This window comes from Desmodus rotundus, chromosome 10 (assembly GCF_022682495.2).
Source record: "Desmodus rotundus isolate HL8 chromosome 10, HLdesRot8A.1, whole genome shotgun sequence".
NCBI lineage: Eukaryota > Metazoa > Chordata > Mammalia > Chiroptera > Phyllostomidae > Desmodus > Desmodus rotundus.
The window spans coordinates 38,722,354-38,746,824 of record NC_071396.1 but is presented as its reverse complement, the minus strand read 5'-3'; the positions used below and the strand labels follow the sequence as shown (position 1 = coordinate 38,746,824).

Genomic DNA, 24,471 nt, shown 5'->3' with positions numbered 1-24,471 from the left:
GTGGGATCGCTGCTTTGGGCTGAAACAAATTATGAAATACTGATACTGCGTTTTGAAAAAAACTTTTCTAGGTGAAAATGAATTACTTAAATTTTCTTACATTCGGACAACTTTTGACAAGATCTTGCTGAGGTGGGAGCCATACTGGCCCCCTGACTTCCGAGACCTCCTGGGATTCATGCTGTTCTACAAAGAGGCGTAAGTAGAGGGTGCGGGTGTTACTGTGTGCGCATTGCTCCCCTCTGAGGCTCCTCTCTGCCTCCCCACTGCTTGCGGAACAAACTTGTGGCAAAGCCAGTAATTAAAGCAGATGGGTTGCATCTGGAGGTCCAGACTGGCCCATTTCCCATAGCAATATTCCATTTTGCCTTTTATATGTACATCTCAGCACATCTCCTCAATGAAAAGTCATTCAGTGTAGTTAATAGTTTTTAAAATTTCATTTTTGGCCTATTTTGTATTTTTCCAACATTAAAAAAATTGTGGGAGGGAGATCCAAGAGGCTGGTGGAGCAGGTGGATGTCACACTCACCGCCTCCCAGGCCCAAACTGGAATCACAACGAAAATACAGAGCAACCACCTGAAAGACCAACTGGAGGCTGGCTGATGAGAAGTCTTATAACCAGGGATCTACGGAAGAAGCCACATCAGGACAGGCGGGACGGGCGGAGATGAGAAGAGGGCTGGCCCCACTCCCAGGGGTGGTAGCGGAGGTTCTGGAGGGATATTTCAGCCGCAAAGGTTCCCCCTGAGAAGCATGGGGTCTCAACTCCAGGTGGGGTTTTCCAAGCCAGAGCATCAGAGCTGGGAAGAGGTGCCCACCAAATACATGGCTGTGAAAATCATTGGGGATTCTTTCCACAAGGGAGAGATGGGAATCTGCTGGAGACAGACCTTCTTAAAGGGCCAATGCACAAAATTTGATTTGCAGCCACTTACCCTGGACTCTGGTGGAGTGGAGTAGAGTCTCCTGAGGAGAGATGGAGGTCTGTGGCTCTGTGGAGGGAGGTGAAGGGGCAGCCACCAGGATCCCTGGGCTGAGCCCTCCCCCGCACCACAGATGCCATCTTTCTTGGGTGGGGCACTCCCCTCCATGCAGCATCAGCCTGGGGGATGCAGTAGCCTCATTCTCTGGGCTCCCTGTAATCCACCCCTGCTGAGGAGTCAGCCGCCTGGGCCAGGGTGTAGAGGTCCAAACAGACTCAGGGGGTGTCAGTGACTGAATTGTGTGGCTTTGGGGTGGGGCCATTCCCACTTTCCTGTGAACGTGACCTGCGAAGCATCCCCTGCACGGGAGATTCACTGGTTCCACCCTCCCAACTCCTGGTGGCTCCGCCCTGCTGAGGTCTGGGCAGAAGCTGGGGCAGCCTGAGTTGTGTGGCTCTGGGGTAAAGGCCATGACCCTCAACTTCTCCAAAGTCTGACCAACATTTCCATCTCAGGGGGGATCTACTAGCCCTGTCTTCTCGACTCCCCCCAGCTGAGCTTGGGCAGACTCGGGACAGACTGAGTCGTGTGGGTTTGGTATGGGGGCCATTTTTTTCCTCACATACCCAACCTGTATAGACACCTCCCATCACAGGGCCAAATCTTGGTCTGTTTGGGCCAGATAAACTCTACTGGCCTCACCCTGATGACTCCCTGAGACCCGGCCCCACCACAAAGGTGTGCAAGCACCCAGCAGGTGGCAGCTAGACTTGGTGTACCCTGGGGCATTGGCTGAGTGGCCTCAGACCCAGCACTGGCACCACGTTTGAACCTGTTGGAGTCTGGTGAACACCTCCCGGCCCTCTCTGGTGACCCACTGAGAACCTACCTTAGACAGCTCGACTACAGCCAGTGACTGAGTGTTACAGGCAGCTGGCAGGCAGAGGTGGATCTTAGGGTGCATTGGGACTTCTGCTGACCTGCCTCTGGAGCCAGTGCTGGTAAAAGTGCCCTTGGCGTGCGATTTGGTCCTCCCTGCACATATGGAGGCCTAACAGAAACAGCAACACTGCAGATTGCTTTGTAGCATCTGAAAGGTTGTCCAGGGCCAGGAACAGGCAACGTCTGACGTTGGACTGCTCCCAAGAGGTTGCAGAACCAACGCCCATGGTGGCCAGCTTCAGACAACATCCGAGCAGGATCCAGTTAGCTTCACGAGAGACACATCCAAAGGGGGATCTCGGCAGGCACAGGGCCCTACAGAGGCGAATTCTGCTTTGTGTGGTCAGCGCCTGAACTGCAGCTTGTGCACGGTGGTTGGGGCTGTTCCTCACAGCTAGCATGAGGGTCAGCCTCGCCCGTGACTGAGCCGATTGCATCAAAACCCGATTCCAACAGGAGGGCCCACATAGTCCACAGAAGGGGTATTCCTGGAAAACCCAGCCAAGGTGATCACGGAGACTGTGCCACTGGGTTTCTCAGGACACCTACAATCTAAGTCTACCCCACGAAGCCTGGGAGTCATCACAGATCTACCTAATACACAGAAACCAACACAAAGGGGCAGGCAAAGTGGGGAGACAGGGAAACATGCCTCAATGAAAGGAGAAATCTTCAGAAAAAAGAGCTTAATTAAATGGAGTCAAACTATGTATCAGATGTGGAATTTTAAAAAATGGTTGAAGGGATGCTCAAGGAACTTAGAATTGCAACAGCATGAAAAAGACATAGAAACCATTAAAAGGGACCAATCAGAAATGACGCAGACAGTATTCGAAATGAAGACTACGCTAGAAGGAACAAACTGTAGGTTGGATGAAGCAGAGGATTGAGTCAGCGATTTGGAAGACAAGGTAGCAAAAACCATCTAATCAGAGCAGCAAAATGAAAAAAGAATTTAAAAAAACTGTGGGTAGTTTAAGGGACCTTTGGGACAACATGAAGAGTAACAGGATCTGCATCATAGGGATATGAGAAGGACGAGAAAGGGAGCAAGGGGTCGAGAATCTATTCGGAGAAATAATGACTGAACATGTCCCTAACCTGGCGAAGGAAGAAGACACACAAGTTCAGAAAGTGCAGAGAGTCCCAAACAAGATGGACCCTAAGAGGCCCACACCAAGACACAACATAACTAAAATGGCAAAGGTTAAAGACAGAGAGAGAATCTTAAAAGCATCAAGATAAAGGCAGTCAGTTACCTACAAGGGAGCTTCCATAAGACTGTCAGCTGATTTCTCAACAAACACTTCAGAAGGGATTGGCATGAAATGTTCAAATTGATAAAAAGCAAGGACCTACAACCAAAGCTACATACCCAGCAAGGCTATCATTTGAGGTTGAAGGCGAAGTAAATAGCTTCCCAGGTAAGAGAAAGCCAGAGGAGCTTGTTGCCACCAGTGTTATAAGAAATGTTAAAGATCCCCTTCAAGAGGAAGAAGGGGGAGGAGAAGGAGGAGAGGGAGGAGAAGGAGAAGAAGAAAAGAGGAACAAAGTTAAAACAATAAAGGGACAATAAATACACACCTATCCATAGTCACTTTAAGTGTAGATGGTAGCTGAACCGGTGAGATAACAAAACCCACATATATTCTGGCTACAAGAGACCCACCTCAGAACACAAGATCCACACAGACTAAAAGTGAGGAAATGGGAAAAGATACTTCATGCATATGAAAATGAAAAAAACCAAGCTAGCAATTCTTATGTCTAACAACATGGACTTTAAAACACAAGTTATGGTAAGAGACAGAGACGCTACATAACGACAAAGGGAGAAAACCAGCAAGAGGATATAAACCTAGTAAACATTTATGCTCCCCACATATGAGCACCTGAATATTTACCTGAAGGAAATCTTGGTGGACGTAAAGGGGAGATCGAAAGTAATGTGGAGACATAGTGGGGGGTTTTAATACCCAATTGACATCAGTGGACTGATCTTCCAGACAGAAAATCAGCAGAGACAGTGACCTTGAATGATGTGCTAGATCAGATGGATTTAAGTGCTGTCTTCAGAGTATTTCACCCCAAAGCAGCAGAATGAATACCCGTCCGTTTCAAGTGCACGTGGAACATTTCTAGGATAGACTCTGTGATAGGACACAAAACAAGGCTCAGTATATTTAAGAAGATTGGTATGTCATGCATTTTTCCCTGACCCTAATGGCATGAGGCTAGAAATCAATCACAAGAAAAAAAAAAAAAAAAACCCTGAAAAACACAAAAATGACTTGGAGGCTAAATAACATTGTTAATAAACAATGAGTGGGTTAATAATAAGAGATGAAGGAAGAAATCAAAGAATATCTGGAAACAAAGGAAAATGAGAACACAACAGCACGAAATCTGCGGGACACAAGGAAAGCAACCCGAAGGAGAAATTCACAGCATTACAGCCTGCCTCAGTGACACAAGAAGCAGCTCAAGTAAACAACAGACAAAGCCCGGAGTGAGTCAAAGAAAGGAAATAATAAAGATCAGAGCAGAAATGAGAGTCTAAAAATATACAAAAGGTCGTGAAACTAAAATGTGATTCCTTGAAAAGATGAACAAGATGGACAAACATTTAACCATCCTCATCAAGCATAAAAAGAGAAAAGACACAAAGAAATAAAATCAGGGAAAAAAATCAGAAAAGAGGAAAAGTAACAACTGATAGCACAGATATTTATAAGAAAATACTACAAACAATGATATACCAACAAATTGGACAATCCAGGTGAAATGGACGAATTCCTGGAAACATGCAATCTTCCAAAACCGAATCCAGACGAATCAGAGAATCTGAATAGGTAGTTACAATTAATTGAAGCAGTAATCAAAAAATTCGCAACAAAGAAAAATCCAGGACTAGATGGCTTCACGGGAGAATTTTACTAAGCATTGGGGAAGAACAAGCACAAGCCCTGGCTGGCGTGGCTCGGTGGGCTGGATGTCGTGCCGTTCGCTGAAGGTTGTGGGTTCGATCCGGGTTAGGGCATGTGTGCGAGGCAGCTGGTGGCCCATCAGTGTTTTTCTCTCACGTCCATGCCCTCCTCCCTCCCTCTCTCTCTCCCTCTCTCTCTCCCTCTCTCTCTCTCCCTCTCTTTCTCTCTTTTCCCCTCCCTTCCGCTGTCTCTAAAAGCAATGAACAAAATGTCATAATGTGAGGATTAAAAAAAGAAAGGAGAATCAGCAACTATCCTTCTGTAATTACTCCAAAAAATTCAAGAGGAGGGCACACTCCCAAGCTCGTTTTTTGAGGCCCGCATTATTCTAATTTTAAAACTAGATACAGAGTCTTCAGAGAAAGAAAAGTTACAGGCCACTGTATCTGATGAACATAGATGTGAAAATCCCTATCAAAACACTACCAAACTGGATTCAACAATACATTAAAAAGACCATACACTATGATCAAGTGGGATTTATCTCAGAGATGCAAGCTTGGTGCAATATTTGCAAATCAAGGAATGTGATACACCATGTAAACAAAACACAAGATAAAAACCATGTGATCATGTCAACAGATGCAGAAAAAAGCATTTGATAAAGTCCAGCACCCGTTTACTATAAAAAACCTCAGGAAAGTGGCAGTAGAGGGAGCACACCTCAGCATCGTAAAGGCCGTACATGACAGCCCCACAGCGAATATCAGAGTCAGCAGGCGAAAACCAAAGCATCTCCTTAAGAATCAGGAACAGGACAGGGTGTCCGCCTTCACCACTCTTACTCAGCATAGCGCCGGAAGTCCCGCCTCAGCGGTCAGACAGGAAGAGGAAATAAAAGGCATCCCAGTTGGAAAGGAAGAAGTAAAACTGTCATTACTCACAGATGACATGCTACTGTATATGGAGAACCCTAAAGATTCAGCCAAAAAACTACTAGAAATGATAAATTAATTCAGTAAAGTAGCAGGATACAAAATAAATTTCAGAAATCAGTTCCATTTTTATATGCCAATAATGAACTGTCTGAAGAAACTTAAGGAAACAATCCCATTTACAGTTGCACCAAGAAAAGCAAAATCCCTAGAAATAAATTTAACCAAGGATGTAATAGACCTGTGTTTGTAAGACACTGAAGAAAGAAATTGAAGAAGATACAAACAAGTGGAAGCATATACCGAAGGCATGCACTGGAAGAATTAATGTCATTAAAATGTCCATACTACCCAAAGCAACCTATAGATTCAACACAATTCCTACAAAGATACCAATGTCGTATTTCACAGAACTAAAACAGATATTCCAAAAAATGTATATGGAACCACAGAAGATGGGTGGAATAGCCACAGTAGTTGTGAGAAAAAAAGAGCAAAGTTGGAGGAATCACACTACCTGATATCAGACTATACCACAAGGCCATTGTAATTAAAACGGCATGTACTGGAACAGAATAAAGACCCCTAAAATAAACCCACACCTATATGATCAATTGATCTGTGACAAATAGGCAAGATTATACAATGGGGTAAAACCAGTCTATTCAATAAATGGCGTTGGTAAAATTGGACAGTGTCTGCGATTTCAGTGCAAAATAGTGAAACCAGACCACCTTCTTACACCACACACAAGAATATACTCAGAGAATAGATTAAAGACTTAAATGTTAGGTTCAAAACCATAATAATCCTAGAAGAAAACTTAGGCAGAAAATCGAGGATAGTTCCTGTGGCAGTGTATTTCCTGATGTATTACTTGGACAAGGGAAACAAAAGAAAAACAAACAAATGGGACTACATCAAACTAAAGTTTTAGCACAGCCAAGGAGCCCAACAAAATGAAAAAAACCCTCCTGGATGGAGTAACATATGTGCCAGTGATACATCCAATAAGGGGTTAATGTCCAAAATTTATAGAGACCTTATAAAACTCAACACCAAAATAAAAATGCAACTAGAAATGGTCAAAGGACCTGAATAGACACTTCTCCAAAGAGTGCATACAGAGGGCCAATAGACATGTCAAAAGGTGCTCCATGCCACCAATCATCAGAGAAATGCAAATTAAAACCACACACCTGTTAGAACAGCTATCATCAATAAACAACAAACAGCAAGTGCTGGCGAGGATGTGGAGAAAGGGGAACCCTAGTGCCCTGTTGGTGGGAATGCAGACTGGTTCAGCCACTGCAGAAAGCAGTATGGAGATACCTCAAAAGAATTAAAAACAGAACTGCCTTATGACCCAGTGATTCCATTTCTGGGAATATACCTAAAGAAACCTGAAATACTAATTTGAAAGGATTTAAGCATCTCTATGTTCATTGCAGCAGTGTTTAGAACAGCCAAGATTTGGAAGCAGCTCAAGTGTCCATCAGTAGATGAGTGGATGAAAGAGCTATGGCACATTTACATAATGGAATACTACTCATCCCTGAAAAAGATAAAAATCTTATCCTTTGCGACAGCGTGGATGGACCTGGAGAACACTATGCTGAGTGAACTAAGCCAGTCAGAGGAAGACAAGTACCGTATGATCTCACTCATATGTGAAATCTAATGAATAAAACAAACTCACAAAGAGGCCTGAGAGACAGAGGCCTGGACACATGGAGCAGACTGACGGCTGTCAGAGGGGAGGGGTGTTGGAGGAATTGGTGAAAAAGTTGAACAGATTAAACAAGAAACCCCCAAACTCATAGAAACAGTCAGCAGTATGGTGATTACCAGAGGGAAAGTGGGGTCGGCGGAGGGTGAAGGGAGTGAGGGTGGTGTTGGAAGGAGACTGGATTTTGGGTGTTCGACACACAATACAGTGTAGAGCTGAAGTGTAGAATTGTACACCTGAACCTATGTAATTTTATTAGCCAATATTACCCCTGGAAATTCAGTAAGAAAATAAAAGGACAACTGTTACAGTGCTTCGAAGGACAGAGTCATGGAGAGTGAACTTGGCCCGGAGGTCAGGGAGGGCTTCCCTGGAGAAATGAGAGTGGACTGAAATCTCAGGAAAAGGCCAGAGTCCCAATGTTGGACAGGCCAGAGGAGGAGCAAATACAGGAGCAAGGAGAGAGTGGGACACCTCTCACAAGTGACAGGTAGGAAGGAGGAATGTGAGGCCTGGTAGGGGGACAGGCCAACAGGGTAGTGGAGGGAGTCTTTACGTGGCCTTGTTGACCACATAAGAAATTAGATCATTACCAAAACCATCGAAGAGAACAAAAGCTTGTGGGAAAGGCACTGAACAAAATTGACCATTCAGACTAATTGAAGGGCCCAGCTGGGTGGCGTTGGGCACACTGGTGGTGATGAGACACAGCCGCCCCGCCCACCACAGCTCTGCGTTTTCCCACGTGTTCTCTGCGTGTTCTCAGACCACGCCGTGGTGCTAGCGCCAGGCCTAGCTCCCCTTCTCAGGGCTGGCTGTGTGCCGGGCCGTGTTCTGAGAGGCTGCGAACGCTCGTGACCTCACCAGTGACTCAGGAGGTAGATGCTCTCAGGGTCGTCGTCATCGCCGTTGTTACTGGGAAACAATGTGGATTGCTATTAAATATCATTTCTCATTAGACATTATTTAATGTTACTTATTACTGTAATTACATGTACAGGGTGTATAATGTTATGTATAGTATACTCTATAATAAAATTAAACAGTATACAATTATATAACGCTAAGTAGATAAAATGTGTTATTAAGTATTATTAATCACTACTATGAAATATTATTATCGTTGAGAAATCAGCGGAGGTGGTTCCTTTCTCTCTGGCTGTGGCCATGTTGGTTCTCCTTGTGGCCTAAAGCTGCCGGTGAAGAAGATGCAAGCCCACGGGGAGTAATTTCCCCCGGCCACGTCTCTGGTCGTCAGAGTGGTGCTGGAAATGGTAACTGTCTTCTCTTTCACCCTGAAAGCCCTTACCAGAATGTGACGGAGTTCGATGGGCAGGATGCGTGTGGATCCAACAGCTGGACAGTGGTGGACATTGACCCGCCTGTGCGGTCCAACGACCCTAAGTCCCAGAGCCACCCCGGGTGGCTCATGCGGGGTCTCAAGCCCTGGACACAGTATGCCATCTTCGTGAAGACCTTGGTCACCTTTTCCGACGAGCGTCGCACGTATGGGGCCAAGAGTGACATCATCTATGTCCAGACGGACGCCACCAGTGAGTACGCCGCGCGACCGGGGGGTCGTGCAGGTGCAGGCGCGCTGCCCCTAGCAGGCCGACGTGGCGGTGTTTTACGAAGGGTTTCTGTGTGCAGCTGTGGCTTCTGGAAGAGCTGGCGCTGAGGTTTACCATTTCAGAGGACAGGGCAGTCACAGCCAGCCACCGGAGGGGTGTATATATATTTCTTCCCCTGTTGTGGAGAATTTTCAAATACTCACGAAAGTAGAAAGAAAAATAAACCCCATGAACCATCTCTCAGCTTCAACCATGATCAATGTTTTGCCATTTTCCCCCATCCCCATCCCTGCACCCCCTTTCCCCATCCCTGTTTTTTGGGGTGTTGGGTTATCACCGAACAATTCAGTTATATCTGTATTTCTCCTGCAGTGGTGGGTCTCCGTCAGGGGTGTTTCTGCTTCTAGGGGACCTTCCATGAGGCCTGGAGACAGTTTTGGTTGTTGTGACTTCCATGGAGTGAGGGGAGCCTGGGGCCGCTGCTCAGCGTCCTCAGAGCCCAGCACGGCCCGCACGGCGGGTGGGAAGCCCTGTCCTGTGGGCAGAGCCCAGACTTCGAGAGTCAGTCTCAGCTCCCAGGCATTTGTACACAGTGTCCCATCTGTCACCCCTCACAACTCACTCAGCCACCTGTACCCTCGAGGGAAGGTTTTGTGCGGCCAGGTGAATGGCATCTGGCTGCCAAACTTTGCCCTGTGACTGGGTTCAGTTTGGGGTGTTAACCTGAACTACAAGTTCGTCTCTTCCCACACCCTCCCTCTCTCCCACGTCGTTCCTGTGCCCCCGACAGAGAGCCTGGCCCGTGTCGGAGCCGGGTGGATGGACGGACAGACAGATGCCCACACGGTCTGTGAGGTCTGTGGCCGGGGCGGACTGTGGTTCTGTGCCTGCGGGCCTTCCTGGGCACTGCAGTACTCTGCGGCCTCCAGTTCCCCCCCCCCCCCCCCCCCCCCCCGACGCTGCACGTCCCTGCAGCGAACTCCGCGGGTTTCTCTGACCTGTGTGTCCCCTCCCACCTGCCCCACGGCTCGCTCCCTCCTCACAGGGGCCCTGTTTTCTTTTACCTCTCTAGACCCTTCCGTGCCCCTGGACCCCATCTCGGTTTCTAACTCCTCATCCCAGATCATCCTGAAGTGGAAGCCTCCCTCTGACCCCAACGGCAACATCACACACTACCTGGTTTTCTGGGAGAGGCAGGCAGAGGACAGTGAGCTGTACGAGCTGGATTATTGCCTCAAAGGTGAGTGCGGGCAGGCGTTCCCCTGCCCGGGAAGCGTGTCTGCTCTTCCGTTTCCCGGGGCGTGCTCGAGAGCAGACTTGCACACACTCTGTTCCCCCTCACACGGAGACACACGTGCATGTGTCTAAACGTGACGACGTGAGTGCACATGCCGAGGTCTCGTGGGAAACCAGGCATTTCCATGTCTCGGCATCTTTCTGTCTGGAATTTTCTCCTTCCCCCCACCCCTCCCCCTCTTCCTCCCCCACCCTGCCTCGTGAGGATGTTGCTGTGTCACCCACAGGAGACCCCCTTGCTGGACTGGAAACAACCGAGCCTTGTGCTGAGGGATGCTGCCAGGAGTCAGGGAAGGAATTCAGTCCTCAGTTTAGACCTTTACACGTGAAAGATCCTGGACAGCAAGGAGTCCATAGGAGGAGGAGTCCATGTTTCCTCCTCTGCTTTCTGTCAGAAATCTATGCTGATGGTGACTTTCTTCAGTCTTTCATCTTATTTATGTAATGGGTTTCCATCTTTCTACAGAAAAAATGAAAAAAATATTTGAAGCCTCAAACTAGTTTGTATAAATTAGTTTAAGATTATTCTTAAAATGGCCATGGCTGGTGTGGCTCAATGGTTGAGTGCAGGCCTGCAAATCAAAGGGTCTCCGGTTCGATTCCCCATCAGGGCACATGCCTGGGTTGTGGGCCAGGTCCCCAGTAGGGGGCACGACAGGCAACCACACATTGATGTTTCTCTCCCTCTCTTTCTCCCTCCCTTCCTCTCTCTAAAAAATACATAAATAAAATCTTTTAAAAAAAGATTATTTTTAAAATGGATTTTAAAAGACTCCATCAAACTGGAGAAACAGGTCATTTTTTTTCTTTAGTTGTTTTTTGATTGTATTCATTTTTCTATAGATTTTTTTTGAGTTAGTGATCTTTAGCCTTTGACCTTGGGGCTGCCGGAGAGGCGTGGCTGAGACCAGGAACTCTTGGTCATCTCTGGGCTGGACCTCTGACCTGCTGTGGGTAGGGCTCTGGGCAAGACCCTGAGCTTGTCACCAGCTGCCTCCTTTGTGGGAGAAGGGGCAGAAGGCCAGGTGATCTTCGGTAGCTGTCCCAGCTGCAGGATAATGGGCTATGTAATGCCTGAGACCTCGTTCCCTGCCTTGGGGCAGGGGCGGGGGCGGTGGGGGGGGGCGAGTGTGTGATGGGGACAGTTTCAGTTTGGGAGGATGAGACAGTCCTGCAGTTGGAGGGTGGGGACGGCTGCACAGTAATGTGAGCGTAGTTAAGGCCACTGGACTGTGCGCTTAAAAAGGAGCGAGATGGTGAGAGTTACGTTAGGCATATTTTAGCATAATTGGTTTTTCGCTGATATAAAGTTTTAATTTTTTTTTAATTTTTATTGTTATTCAGTTACAGTTGTCTGCATTTTCTCCCCATCCCTCCACCCCACCCCAGCCAATCCCACCTCCCTCCCCCACCTCCACCTGCCCCCATGATTTTGTCCATGTGTCCTTTATAGTAGCTCCTGTAAACCCCTCTCCCCACTATCTTCTCCCCACTCCCCTCTGGCTATTGTTATTTTACCATAATTTAAAGAACCCCAGTGCACACACAAATCTATAAACTTACTAACACACTCAAAATAAATAAACCTACTAATCAGGACCAGTAGTGGCTTCTTATCAGTATCCAACATTAGGGTTTTTTTAAGCTTTATTGAGGTCGCTTACAAATTAAAATTGTAAGGTATTTGTAAGTATTTATTCAGTATTTGATATTACTTATTTGATATTTAACTCTTGAGTATCGTACGAGTTAAAATTCTACGGTGTTTAAAGCATGCAGTGTGATGGTGTGGTACACGTACATTCTGAGAGAACCCCTCCCCCCCGGTTACTTAGCATCCGTCCATCACCGCACAGTCCGTCCTTCCTTGTTGGGGAGAGCACTTAGAATACGTGTTCACTCAGCACATTTACATTATACAGTACAGTTTTACCAACTACAGGGCTTTTTATCGTGATGAAACACACGTGACATGAAACTTACCATTTTAATCATTGCAAGTCTCGGCTCGGTGGCATTAAAGACATTTACCCTGCTGTGCAGCCGTCACCAGCATCATCTCCAGAACCTTCTCATCCTCCCAAGCCGAAACTCTGTCCCATTCAGCATTAACTCCCTGCCCCTCCCCCAGCCTGTCTCCCACCATCTCCTCTTTGTCTCTATTTGAGTGTCCTAGGTACGTCCTTACGCTTTACAGTCACAGAAAACCGTGGGACACCACGTGTCATGAGTGGGTGCTGCAAAGGGTAACAGGTGTCAGGCGCTATGCTTGCACCTGGTCAGAAGTCCCTTCTCTCCAGAAAATTGTCAGAACGTGCCCCCCGCCCCCAACGCCTGCCCTGCCACCAAGGAAGCCCTAACCTTTTTTCTGTCCATAATGCCATGGTTCACCCTCTAACAGTTACCCAGCCAGGTTATTACGTCTACTAATAAACGTAAAAAGCACTTTTAAGAGTCCCTTGTAGACCTTCAAGCTGCGTAAGTACTTGGGCTTACAAGTATTCACTCGGCATTCATAGCAGGATACTTAGGGCTCACCGTCTGAGGGACCCATTCAAGGGCAGAGGAAGGATGGAATTTCCTTTGCTCAGCAGACACTAGCAGGCGCCGGACAGCAAGGCTGGTGGCCGGAAAGCAGACTCCGAAGGGCTGTCACGGACTCTGCCCCTGAGGAACAGCGTGCATTCTCGAGGTTGACCCGGAAGCGTGGCCGTGCAGTTTGACCTCGGGGCCAAGACACAGCCAGCTGTGTCACTTAGCAGCTTTGCATTTGCACGGCTGCTATCTTCAGAGGTTGTTTTTGGTTTTTTAATTCCCTTTTCTAAGCCGATTCAAACAGTCCCCCCCCCTCACCCCCCACTCTCCTCTCACGTCTTTAGTCCAGGGTTTCTCTGCTCAGCAGTGTGGGCTTTCCAGGCCGGGGAACCCCTGGGGTGGGCTGTCCTGCAAAGTACAGGACGGCCAGTAGCGGCCCCAGCCTTGGCCCTCCGGAGGCTGGTAGTCCCATCTCTCCCACATGTCCCAGCTACCAGCACTACCTCCAGATCTTGCTCAGTGTCCAGTGGTGCAGGGTCAGCCCCTGGTGGGAACCACTGCTCTGATCTGACTTGCGAACTCCTGAAGGAGCTGTAAATTCTGGCATTTGTGCTCCGCGGCTCAATGGCTCAGTGTGATCGCCGGGTCTCTGAGCCAAACCCCTTAGAAGTCCTGGTAGAAGTCCACTCTGTCTTCTGGCCTCCACTGCTGTGCGGTGGACTCATTGGCTTGATTCGTTCATTCCACTGTGACTTGGCTCCCCTGTTCTTCTCCAACCCTAACCCTCCCACTGTTCTCTCCCACATCCTCGTTTTGCTACAGTGGGCCCTTGGTGTCTTTCAACATGCCGAGGAAGTTTCTACCCCAGGGCCTCTGCACGTGCTCCGCGCTCTTTCTGAACTGCTTGACACTGCGGTGTGTACGTGGCCCCTTCCTGTACTTCATGCAGGACCGCTGGGCAGCTGTTCTCTCTGAGACCCCCTCATAACTAGCACTCCATCATCCCGCCTTCGACCCTGCCGTCGGACCCATGGAAGATTTATTTCTTAGTTCATTGTGTATTCCCTCCTCTTCTCAGCAGTGCCCATGCACTGGAAAGTTCTAGGAGGGCAGGGACAAGCCTGGCTGTCCAGCAAAATCTTCAGCCCCGTGGGGATGTGGTGTCTGACAGCGTCTGGGACTCGCACCTTCTCGGTTGGTGTTGATTGGACTCTCCCGTGAGAGGGCTTTTCACAGTAGAACCTGAACCCAGACCCTGGTTCCGAGCTCCATCCCATGCACCCAGCTGCTCTGAGCGGGTCCCCTGTGCCCTGCGTGTGTGTGTTTCGGGGGGAGATTTGAGTCCAACTGCTCTGCCCTTCTGCAGGGCTGAAGCTGCCCTCCCGGACCTGGTCCCCGCCACTTGAGTCTGAGGGCTCCCAGAAGCACAACCGGAGCGAGGACGAGGAGTCTGCCGGGGAGTGCTGCTCCTGCCCAAAGACCGACGCTCAGATCCTGAAGGAGCTGGAGGAGTCCTCGTTCCGGAAGACATTTGAGGATTACCTGCACAATGTGGTTTTTGTCCCCAGGTCAGCAGCAATCATTGATTTGGGGTTGGGGGTCGGGGGTCATGACCTAGGGAACAAGATGAAGCAGGGGCCCAGAGAGTGGGCAGAGTCCGTGCTGAGTCCCTTCCCTGCACGGAGGGAGAGAGCCCATGATTTCAACAGGACCCTTACCGGGAAGAGCAAATATTCGTCAAAGGGGGAGAGCTTAGAAAAGTTAACCTTTGCTCTCCGACTCTCCAGAGCTCGAACCCGGCCTCCGGCACTCGTCCAAGTTCTTAGACGAACTTTGTAAGGTTATTGACGTCAGTCTTGAGAAACAGCCTAGGCTTGGTTTATCACCAAGTCTCAAGCTGAGAGCATTCTCTCTTTTTAAAATCTTTGTCAGCTTCCCGTCCTTCTGGAACTTTCTACAGCATCTGCTGACCCAGAGACTTCTCCTAGTTAAATATGCTGCATTTCCTGTTAGTTCGTGGAGGGACTTGCTAATGTACATTTGATCTGATTTGCAGTGAAAATGACTCTCGGCTTTCCTTGCGTTTTTACTTGTACAAGCAAGTACATTTAGGTGAAAGGCAGGTTTTGGCGGGGGGGGGGGGGGTCTCAGGTTGTTTCACCTCTCTCAGGGCCTCAGTTTACTCATCTGTAAAATGAAGGTAAAAATAGTGCCTATCTTTCAGGATTGTGAGATTCCATGAGTCCTGCAGGGAGTCCTAGCCTTGATACCACTGACGTTTGGAGCCAGGTAGTTCTCGGCGGTGGGGTTGTCCTGGGCACTGTAGGTTGTGGAGCAGCACCCCTGGCCCCCCCTGCCTTGACGCCTGCAGCTCCGACTGCGTCATCTTAGCTCATTCATTTTCACAGCCACCCCCTGACACAGGGGCCACCGCCCTCACTCACGTGGGTCCAGCCCGTGTTTCTGAGTGGATGAGGACTTGTTCCAAGTTATCCCAGCAAATGTGTGATGTGGGCTTTGAATGGCCTTCCGCCTTTTCACCCCTGACTCTCCTCTTCACCCTTAGAGACTCTGGCAGATAGCTACCCAGAAAAGTCTGATATAATTAGCCATTTCCAAAGTGGGTCGAAACCCCCAAAGGTCTACACTGGGATAAAGCAAGATTCTAAAATGTGGCTCATCGAACCTCCGCCATCACTTGCCATCCAAGTAGATTAGATGTTTCCTTAGATCCGTCGACATGTACCATCCCTCCCTCCCTCCCTCCCTCCCTCCCTCCCTTCCTTCCTTGACCAGCAGGCATGGAGGCAGTTACCATTTTACTTGCTGGAAACAAAATGCTGCCGGACGTGGGGAAATGGCTGAGTTGGTTGTGATTATGGCTGAGTGTAAATGAAGTCAAGTTTGACATCCAAAGGGAACCCCAGATGGCAGATCCCTGGGAGTATTTTCTCTATTTTTCCTCCCTCTTGCTAAGTTCTCCACACCTGCGGGGGAAGATGGGGTTGGAGTGATGGGAAAAGTGGTCCATGGTGAATGGCAGGGTGCCTTTGCGCTGCTTGCACAGAAGGTGGCCTCCAGGGTGTTAGAATCAAGAGATCTGTCTGAAGAAGTTCTGTCTGTACTCAAAGTAGTTGGTTTTGTTTTCACAGAAAATCCTCTTCAGGCTCTGATACCAAGGACAGTAGGTACGACTCACCTGTGGGATGTGCTCACGGCCCCTGGGGGCTGCTCAGCGCAGGGCTGGTGGACCAGGCAGGGCAGAAAGCATGCTGCGGCCCTTTGAGACCCGGGGGCTTCTGTGGCTCGATGCGCGCAAAGGGCAGCTCTGCCAGGACTGGGCACTTCACAAATTCACGCCTTCACCTCCTTCACTGCCTTCACCCTGAAGTGGGATTTGGGCATGAATGTGGGGAAACGTCTCTACCAACACTTGTCCTAGATGACACGTGTGTCCTCCCTGCTGTCACTCACTGACCGTTGCTGAGAGCCCACTGTGGGCATAGAACTCTTCCCGTGCCCAGAGTCTACGCCGTGTGCAATGGGAGGTAGGGAAGACTGGCCTGGAAATAGAACACTTTTACTGGGGGTGACAGGTGTGGGACTACAGGTGTGATCAGGTGTGCTGTGACGCTGAACTCCACTGACGACAGTGAGCCGTGCCTCCCTTGGAATGAACTTCATGTGTTCGCCTCAGACGCAGTGTTGCCCAGGAGGCAAGGGTGATGGGCAGGCTAGGACCGGCAGGGTGGCGAAGTGGTGGAGCCAACTGTGGGCTCTTGGGAGGAATCGGAGGCGAGACTGGAGAGGCAGACTGGGGCCAGGCAGAGGATTTTCAATTTTATTTTTACTGAGGTAACATTAGGTTATTTTCAGGTATACGATGTAAAGATTCCATATTAGCACCTATAGCAAAATGATAATCACAATTATCAAGTCTGGTGAGCATCTGTCACCTCTCATGGTCACACATTTCTTTAGTCACAAAAAGTTCATAGTCACAAAAGTTCTTGTGATGAGAACTTACGATCTCGTGATCCAGGCGCTCGGCAACTTCCAGATGTGCACTGCCGCGTGGGCAGCTGTGCCCGCTGCACACCGACGCCCCCGGGACACGCTCCTCCCGCACCTGGGAGTTGTGCCTTTTGATCCACCCTGTCCCCTTTGTTCACCCCCGTGACTTTACTCTCTAAGCAGAGTTTGTTTGTTTGTTGGTATTTAGGCTTCTGTGTGGCCCTGATCTGTCCTCCAGGGGCCACGGGCAATATAACCTTGCAGAGAAGGGGCCTAGAAATTCGAGGCCCCGGTCCACACCTGAGTTTCTTGATCTCAGCTCTGTTGACACTTGGGGCCAGATTGTTCTCACTTATGGGGACTGCCCTGGTCTCCCCTTACTTGATTACAGCAGCGCAGCCTCTTCTGCAAGCAGTGACGACGAAAAATGTCTCAGACAAGCCTCGTGCCCCCCGGGCCCAGGACAGGGCGCAGAAGCACCCTGGTCGAGGACCAGCGGTCGAGGACCAGCGGTCTAGTGCGCAGGTGCAGGGCAAGAAAATGCCGCGTTGGTAGGGAGTCTATGAACACCAGTTGATGTTTGGTCATAGGGGTCTTTTGTGACCTATTTGTGGTCTTTTTGGAGATAATCCTTGTGGCATGTATGGTACGAGTCTTGCCTGTTTGACGAGATCACTTCTTGTTCTGGGTTGCTGAGGTGTCGATGCCACGTCGGCATCTTGGTAATTTTTTCACGGCCTGCTGTGACTTCTGGGAATGTTGGGTCTCGCTGATGCGGACCTGTCTTTGGTTTCCATCTGAGAGTGTCACTGGTCGTTCCGTGCGAAACGGCCACGGTAAAAACCCTACTGAGCCAGCCTCAAAGTGGGGGCTGTTCTCTGACCACGCGCCTTCCGACTACAGGGCAGTAAAACTGGAAGTTGACTTTAAAAGTGTGAGCAGAAAACTCTACTTCCTGGTAATTAAAAGCCAATTACTTAGATGTCTTTTCAGTCAAGGCAGAAATAGAAACTTTCGTCGCCGTCTGCCTGAAAAATAGTGGAGGAGCCAGCGAGCCACACGCCTTGACCTGTGGAGAACCACAGGCTGGGCTTTGGCGCAAATCAGTGGGGTTAGAGAGCTTCTTAAATTATGGAAAAAGTTAAAATGTAAAAATGCAATGTATGAGGGAGCAAGGGGAAAATCACAAATAACTCAGAGTTAAAAAGGGGACAAAACTAGGGTGGAAGGAAGATTTTAATGCCCTGCCTTCTCTCGTGTGATGCGATTTGAGTACATGATTTCAGTGTGGTGGAGAATTTTAAGTCGTCAGAGTACGAAAATGAAATATTCTCATAACCCTGAAAAAAGACTAAGAAAAGTGTTAAGTTTCTTAAAAAACAAAACAAAAAAAGACCCTCGGCTCAGAGAGTGTTACAGAGAAGTTCTCTCAGACTTGAAAAAGCAGTTTTCTTCTCGCAATATGGAAACTTTTCCAGAGCATAGAATCTATGGAAATTTACCGAGTTTCGGGGGGGTTTTGTAATGAAGCTAAAATAATACCTCTTCGCGGAACCTGACAAAGGTGGTACGTTGGAAGAAAACCCCAGCGGCAGCTCACAGGCCACGTCAGGTGCCAGTGTCCCCAGCAGCACGCACGCTGGCAACGCCATGCGCCCCGGGGGCGAGATCCGGAGACCCGAGACCATGATCTGACTCATCAGGGGCCCAGTAAGGAAAATCATGCAGTTCGTTCGATAATGTTAACAAATTCTAATTTAGAGAAAGGAAGGGGAAAAAGGCAACGAGATCAATATTTACATGAAACCAACAGCTGAGCTGACCCCATTAACCCGTCAAGAGTCGTGAGGACCCCAACGCCGTGGTTGCTGACCTGTCTCTGGGCACCCAGCTAGTGCGGTCAGACACGGAGCGGGAATTAGAACTTGAGAGCATGGACCGGGGGAAACGAAATCATCCATATTTGCAGATGCGCTGTCGCCAGGCTGGACGGACGCTGGCCCCAAGCTGGCTGCCCGCTGGCAGGGAGGTGTGTTCTCGCCGGCCAGTTTCCTTGCGTCTGCGGGCTGCACTGCGCTCTTGCTGCAGTGGCTTGAAAACCATCGAAGGTGGAGTGCTGGTCACAAAAGCCACATGCCCACAAAACCAAAATATTTACTCTCTAACACTTAGGGTAAAAGTGTGCTGGCCTGGTTTCTGGTGTGTTCCCTGAAAACCCAAGAAGATCAACTGTGAAACTGTTAGCAGAGAGTTCAGAAAAGTAGGGACAGTATAAATAAGCAAAAGCCTGTGGATGTACTAGCAGTAACTAGTATACAAAACTGGGGAAAAGATTGCTTTCATAATTGCCATAAAACCTAAGTAACCCCATGTACAATTAACCTGTGAAAAATTTTATTTTAAATTATATTTTATTGTTTATGCTATTACAGTTTTCCCAACTCTCCCCCCTTAGGCCCTCTCTAGCCAGTGTGCTGAGATAGAAAACGTTACAGATAAGTGGGAAAGGCTGTTTCGGGCCATTTAAAGAAAGCTCCCTGGCGCACAGAGCGAGGCACGCAGCGTGCTCGGTGAGGGCTGCTCCGCAGGGGCAGGCGGCAGAGCAGTGGAAAGGGGAAAGCTGTGGGACTTCCTGGAAAGTAGGGTAAGGTGGGCAGTTCCCTGCAGAAGCACCCAGGAAGCAATAAAGGAAAGAAAAATTCCCACTTAGCAGTATAAAGAGATACAAATAAAGCAGCAGTGTGATGCTTGAAAAGATACCTCTCAGGTTAAAAATCTGAAAAACAAAGAAAAGAAAAATGAAACCCCTTTAACCTTAGTCAGTGGTGCTGAAGTACGGTTTCTTGGGCCACTGGGAGGCAGCTGGGGGGCCACAAGTCAGGGTCGAGGTCCAGATAGGAATTTAGCTGAACGTGTTAAGAGGCATGACCTAGTGATTTCTCTTCTAGGAATTTACGTTTATGGCCTGATAAGGCAATCAGACATGATCCAAGCAATATTTATAATAGCAAAAGAGAAGTGGGAAAAACACCCATATTGAAATTACGGGAGGAAGTCTCTATCAGTGGTGACTGGGGCATGAACTGGAGCATTTTACAGCTCCCCAGGTTCTCGGCGAGAGCACGTAACTTTCATAACAAGGAGAAAATCCTCATTTCACACTGAGAAGGAAAACACGTAAATTGTGTTCTACTGAACATGCTGTGTTCTCAGCAAGGTGTTTGGTAGACGCCTCTAATACAAGCGGACGGAGTGTATTAGAGAACTAGCTCGGTCCCCCCCACGGTCGCACGTAATACTTCGAGGAAGAGCCGCGCCCACAGGAAACAGCAGGCATTGGAAGATGAGTCATTTGAATTTGAATTTTATTTTTATTTTTTGGTATTTCTAAGCTTTTAGGCTACCAACATATATTTTTCAACGTAGCGTTTTAAGGGGGAAAAGTATGTCGATTGCACAGGCATTTCTTTGGAGTTACTGGGACCTGCCTCCCTGGTGAGGTTCTTTTGCTGACAATTGAAGTTGAGTCACTCAAATTTGCAGGCGCCCTAACGGGTTGTAAGAATTGGAACACAGGTTTCTCCTATTTAAACTGATGTTCAGTAGCTCAGAGTGTGGGGCAAATGCCATTCGGCAGGACTTCCTGAAAAGCTTGACCCTTACAGGCTTTTGGCATCTTATTTTTAACGCTGACCCTGGCTGGTCTGTTACTCTGCGAAACGGAAACCTGAATCACACCCGCTGAGGACAGGCTCCCTGTGTGTGTCCGGGCTGTGGTCCTGGCGTCCCCAGCCCTACATGGGTGGGCCTGCCCCACACTTCCGATGCTTCTAGGGACATCTGGAAAGCTGCTCTGGGTTGTAATTCCCTGCAATTTGCATTTTAATTCGCCTGCTCCCTGGAATCCTGGGCTCCAGTGTTTACTTTAAGCCTGTCATTCTCCAGGAGCATGTACTTAAAAATGGTGCTGGCCTGACTGTGTGTGTCCCATTGTCACGACAGGCCGTCGTCGAGGAAGCGCAGGGCCCTTGGGGACGAGGGGAATGTGACGACGGCTGTGCCCACAGCTCCCAGTTTCCCCAATACCTCCTCTACCAGCATGCCCACGAACTCGGAGGAGCACCGGCCCTTTGAGAAGGTGGTGAACAAAGAGTCGCTGGTCATCTCTGGCCTGCGCCACTTCACCGGCTACCGCATCGAGCTGCAGGCTTGCAACCAAGACGCCCCCGAGGAAAGATGCAGCGTGGCAGCCTATGTCAGCGCCAGGACCATGCCGGAAGGTGGGCGGCACCTCCCGGGGCCAGGCACCCACGCCCCTCATCAACTTACTGGCCTTTATCATTTTCCATTGAGTTTTCCCTAGCCTCGTGGAGATACAGTTGTTGTATAGCGTTGTGTAAGTTCCTCTAACACAGTGCGCCGATCGAGCCCCTCTCGCTCTGATCGTGCTGCGTCTGCCAGCAGGATGCCCGAGAGCCCCCATCAGACCACGTTGTTACCGCTTTCTCTGTGTGTTTGTTTTGCGGTGAGAACGGTGAAGTTCTGCGTTCTCAGTACACGATACAATACTGTTAGCTGTCGTCACCGAGCTGTACGTTCTTCATCCCACACCTGGGAGTTTTTAGGCTTCGACCTCCGTCTCCCCGTTTTCCCACCACCCAGCCCCTGGGAACCACCAGTCTCCTCTGCGTGTCTGTGAGCTCAGCTTTTTTGGATTCTACATGTGAGACCACACCGTGTTTGTGTCTCTGTCCGAGCTGCTTCACGGAGCGTGATGCTCTGGAGGCCCATCCATGATGCCTACGTTATTTTTAGTTACACGACTCATACAGAGCTGGCATATAAACATTAAGAAAAGCACACAAACCATAAGAAAAAATAAAAAGTATGAAATACATACATGTAGTGTATTAGTCTGGGTTCTCCAGAGAAACAGAACCAATGGGACATAAGACAGACAGACAGACAGACACAGATGTGTGGAAAGTCCTGTTAGGTGAGTCTCACGTGTCCATTCTCCAACAAGGGAAACAGGAGACAGGTAACCAGCGCGAGCTCGGTGGTTGGTATGTGGTGGAGGTGGGAGGGAATCCGGGGACAAGTCCCTGCCTCTGACAAGCCCTGCACCTTACAGCCAAGGCGGATGACATCGTCGGCCCCGTGGCCCATGAATTCGACAACAACGGCGTGCATTTGATGTGGCAGGAGCCCAAGGAGCCCAACGGCCTGATCGTGCTGTACGAAGTGAGCTACCGGCGACACGGCGATGAGGTAGGACCCTTGACACCTGGGCATGAGCCTGCAAGGCTGTCGTTGGTACCGCCTCCCTTTCCTTAAATTCTGTCCCAAACGCTTCTGTTGTTAGATGCTTCACTGTTAGGATGCAAAGCCTTGAAGCATGACTTTCCGGGGAGGTGGGGCAGAAATGCCAGTCCAGGAGCTCTGTGCCGTGGTTTCCCACGTTTCTTTGCAGGTCTGTCCTGCAGGTCGAGTGAGGGCTGCCTGCACTTGTGTCCTTCCTGGCATGACAGGAGGCTCACCACTTTAGAGGGTTGTGAGTCTGGAAACACACAACTAAAACCCGTAATAAGTGGCTTTTTGTTGGGTGCCTTGCTTTCCTACTAGACACTGTGCAGGGTGAGGGGTGAGCGCCGAGATGCACAGGACGTGGGGTCTGAGAGTGGAACGCAGCTAAGCCACCCCAAGGGCTCACTGTGTGCCCTGCACACACTAAGCTCTTTACATACAGTATCTCGTTTATTGTATTTAATTACAACCAAGACGTGAATTGAGGCCGTGTTATCTTTATGGACCTCTAAGAAACAAAAAAAGATTCTGCCACCTCTAACTGTGAGGTGGCGTTACCTCTGAGATGTGTTCCAATTCTAGAAATGTCAGAATGTGAAGATGATATGCCCTTGGGTCTGATGGAGTGCAGTGAATGCTCAGAATAACTCAGTGAGCTTTGTACTGAGGCTTCTAAAATTTAAGTCGTGTCCAAAGTCATAAGAATAGAGTCAGGATTCAAACCCACATCTACCCAGGGGTTGGCAGTGGTAAAGGGCCAGCTAGTAAATACGTTTGGCTTTGAGGCCAGTCTCTGTTGCAAATGCTCGACTCTGCCATTGTAGCACGAAAGACACCATGTAGATTATAAATGAGTGGGTGTGGCATGTGCCAATAAAACTCTGTTTTTAAATATATTTTATTGATTATGCTATTACAGTTGTCCCATTTTTTTCTCCCCTTTATTCCCCTCTGCCCTGCCCCCCCCCACCAGCATTCCCCACCCCCCTTAGTTGATGTCCATGGGTTGTACATGTAAGTTCTTTGGCTATTGCATTTCCTATACTATTCTTAACCTCCCCCTGTCTATTTTCTACTTACTATTTATGCTTCTTATTCCCTGTACCTTTTCCCCATTCTCCCCCTCCCACTCCCCTGTTAATAACCCTCCATGTGATCTCCATTTGTGATTCTGTTCCTGTTCTAGTTGTTTGCTTAGTTTGTTTTTGTGTATGTTTTTAGGTTCAGTTGTAAATAGTTGTGAGTTTGTTATCATTTTACTGTTCATAGTTTTTTTAATCATCTTCTTTTTCTTAGGTAAGTCCCTTTAATATTTCATGTAATAAGGGCTTGGTGGTGATGAACTCCTTTAACTTGGCCTTATCTGGGAAGCACTTTATCTGCCCTTCCATTCTAAATGATAGCTTTGCTGGACAGAGTCATATTGGATGTAGGTTCTTGCCTTTCATGACTTCAAATGCTTCTTTCCAGCCCCTTCTTACCTGAAAGGTTTCTTTTGAGAAGTCAGCTGACAGTCTTATGGGAACTCCTTTGTAGGTAACTCTCACCTTTTTTCTCACTGCTTTTAAGATTCTCTCCTCATCTTTAATCTTGGCTAGTGTAATTTTGATGTACCTTGGTGTGTTCCTCCTTGGGTCCAGCTTCTTTGGGACTCTCTGAGCTTCCTGGACTTCCTGGAAGTCTATTTCCTTTGCCAGATTGGGGAAGTTCTCCTTCATTATGTTTTCAAATAAGTTTTCAATTTCTTGCTCTTCCTCTTTTTCTTCTGGCCCCCCTATGATTCTGATGTTGGAATGCTTCAAGTTGTCCTGGAGGTTCCTAAGGCTCTGCTCAGTTTTTGGAATCCTTGTTTCTTCATTCTGTTCTGGTTGAATGTTTATTCTTCCTTGTGCTCCAAATGGTCAGTTTGAGTCCTGGTTTTCTTCACTGTTGGTTCCTTGTATATTTTTCTTTATTTCACTTTTCATAGCCTTTACTTCTTCCTATATTTTGCGACCATACTCAGCCATTTCTGTGAGCATCCTGATAACCAGTGTTTTCAACTCTGCATCTGATAGGTCGGCTAGCTGTTTATCACTTAGTTCTGTTTTTGGAGCTTTGATCTTTCATTTGGGCCATATTTTTTTGTCTCATTGTGCCTGATACATTCTAAGGGGCGGAGCCTTAGGTATTTGCCAGGGCTGGGCAACCCATATCACTGGGTTGTGATGCTGTATGTGGGGAAGGAGTCAGAGAGGGAACAATGCCGCTTGCTTGGCTCTGGGCCCAATTTCAGTCACTTCCCCTG

At 48.5% G+C, this 24,471-nt stretch overlaps 1 protein-coding gene across 3 annotated transcripts in view; it reads left to right on the top strand.

The window, feature by feature from the left end:
• The window catches only part of INSR (insulin receptor), a 161,655-nt gene that overhangs the window by 95,853 nt on the left and 41,331 nt on the right, over positions 1–24,471 (top strand). For all 3 annotated transcript variants that reach the window (XM_053912402.2, XM_053912401.2, XM_053912403.2), the window contains 6 exons: positions 72–198; positions 8,764–9,014; positions 10,105–10,272; positions 14,230–14,431; positions 20,880–21,157; positions 22,012–22,148. In XM_053912402.2, coding sequence (XP_053768377.1) covers positions 72–198; positions 8,764–9,014; positions 10,105–10,272; positions 14,230–14,431; positions 20,880–21,157; positions 22,012–22,148 — 1,163 coding nt within the window. The remainder of the gene's footprint in view (positions 1–71; positions 199–8,763; positions 9,015–10,104; positions 10,273–14,229; positions 14,432–20,879; positions 21,158–22,011; positions 22,149–24,471) is intronic.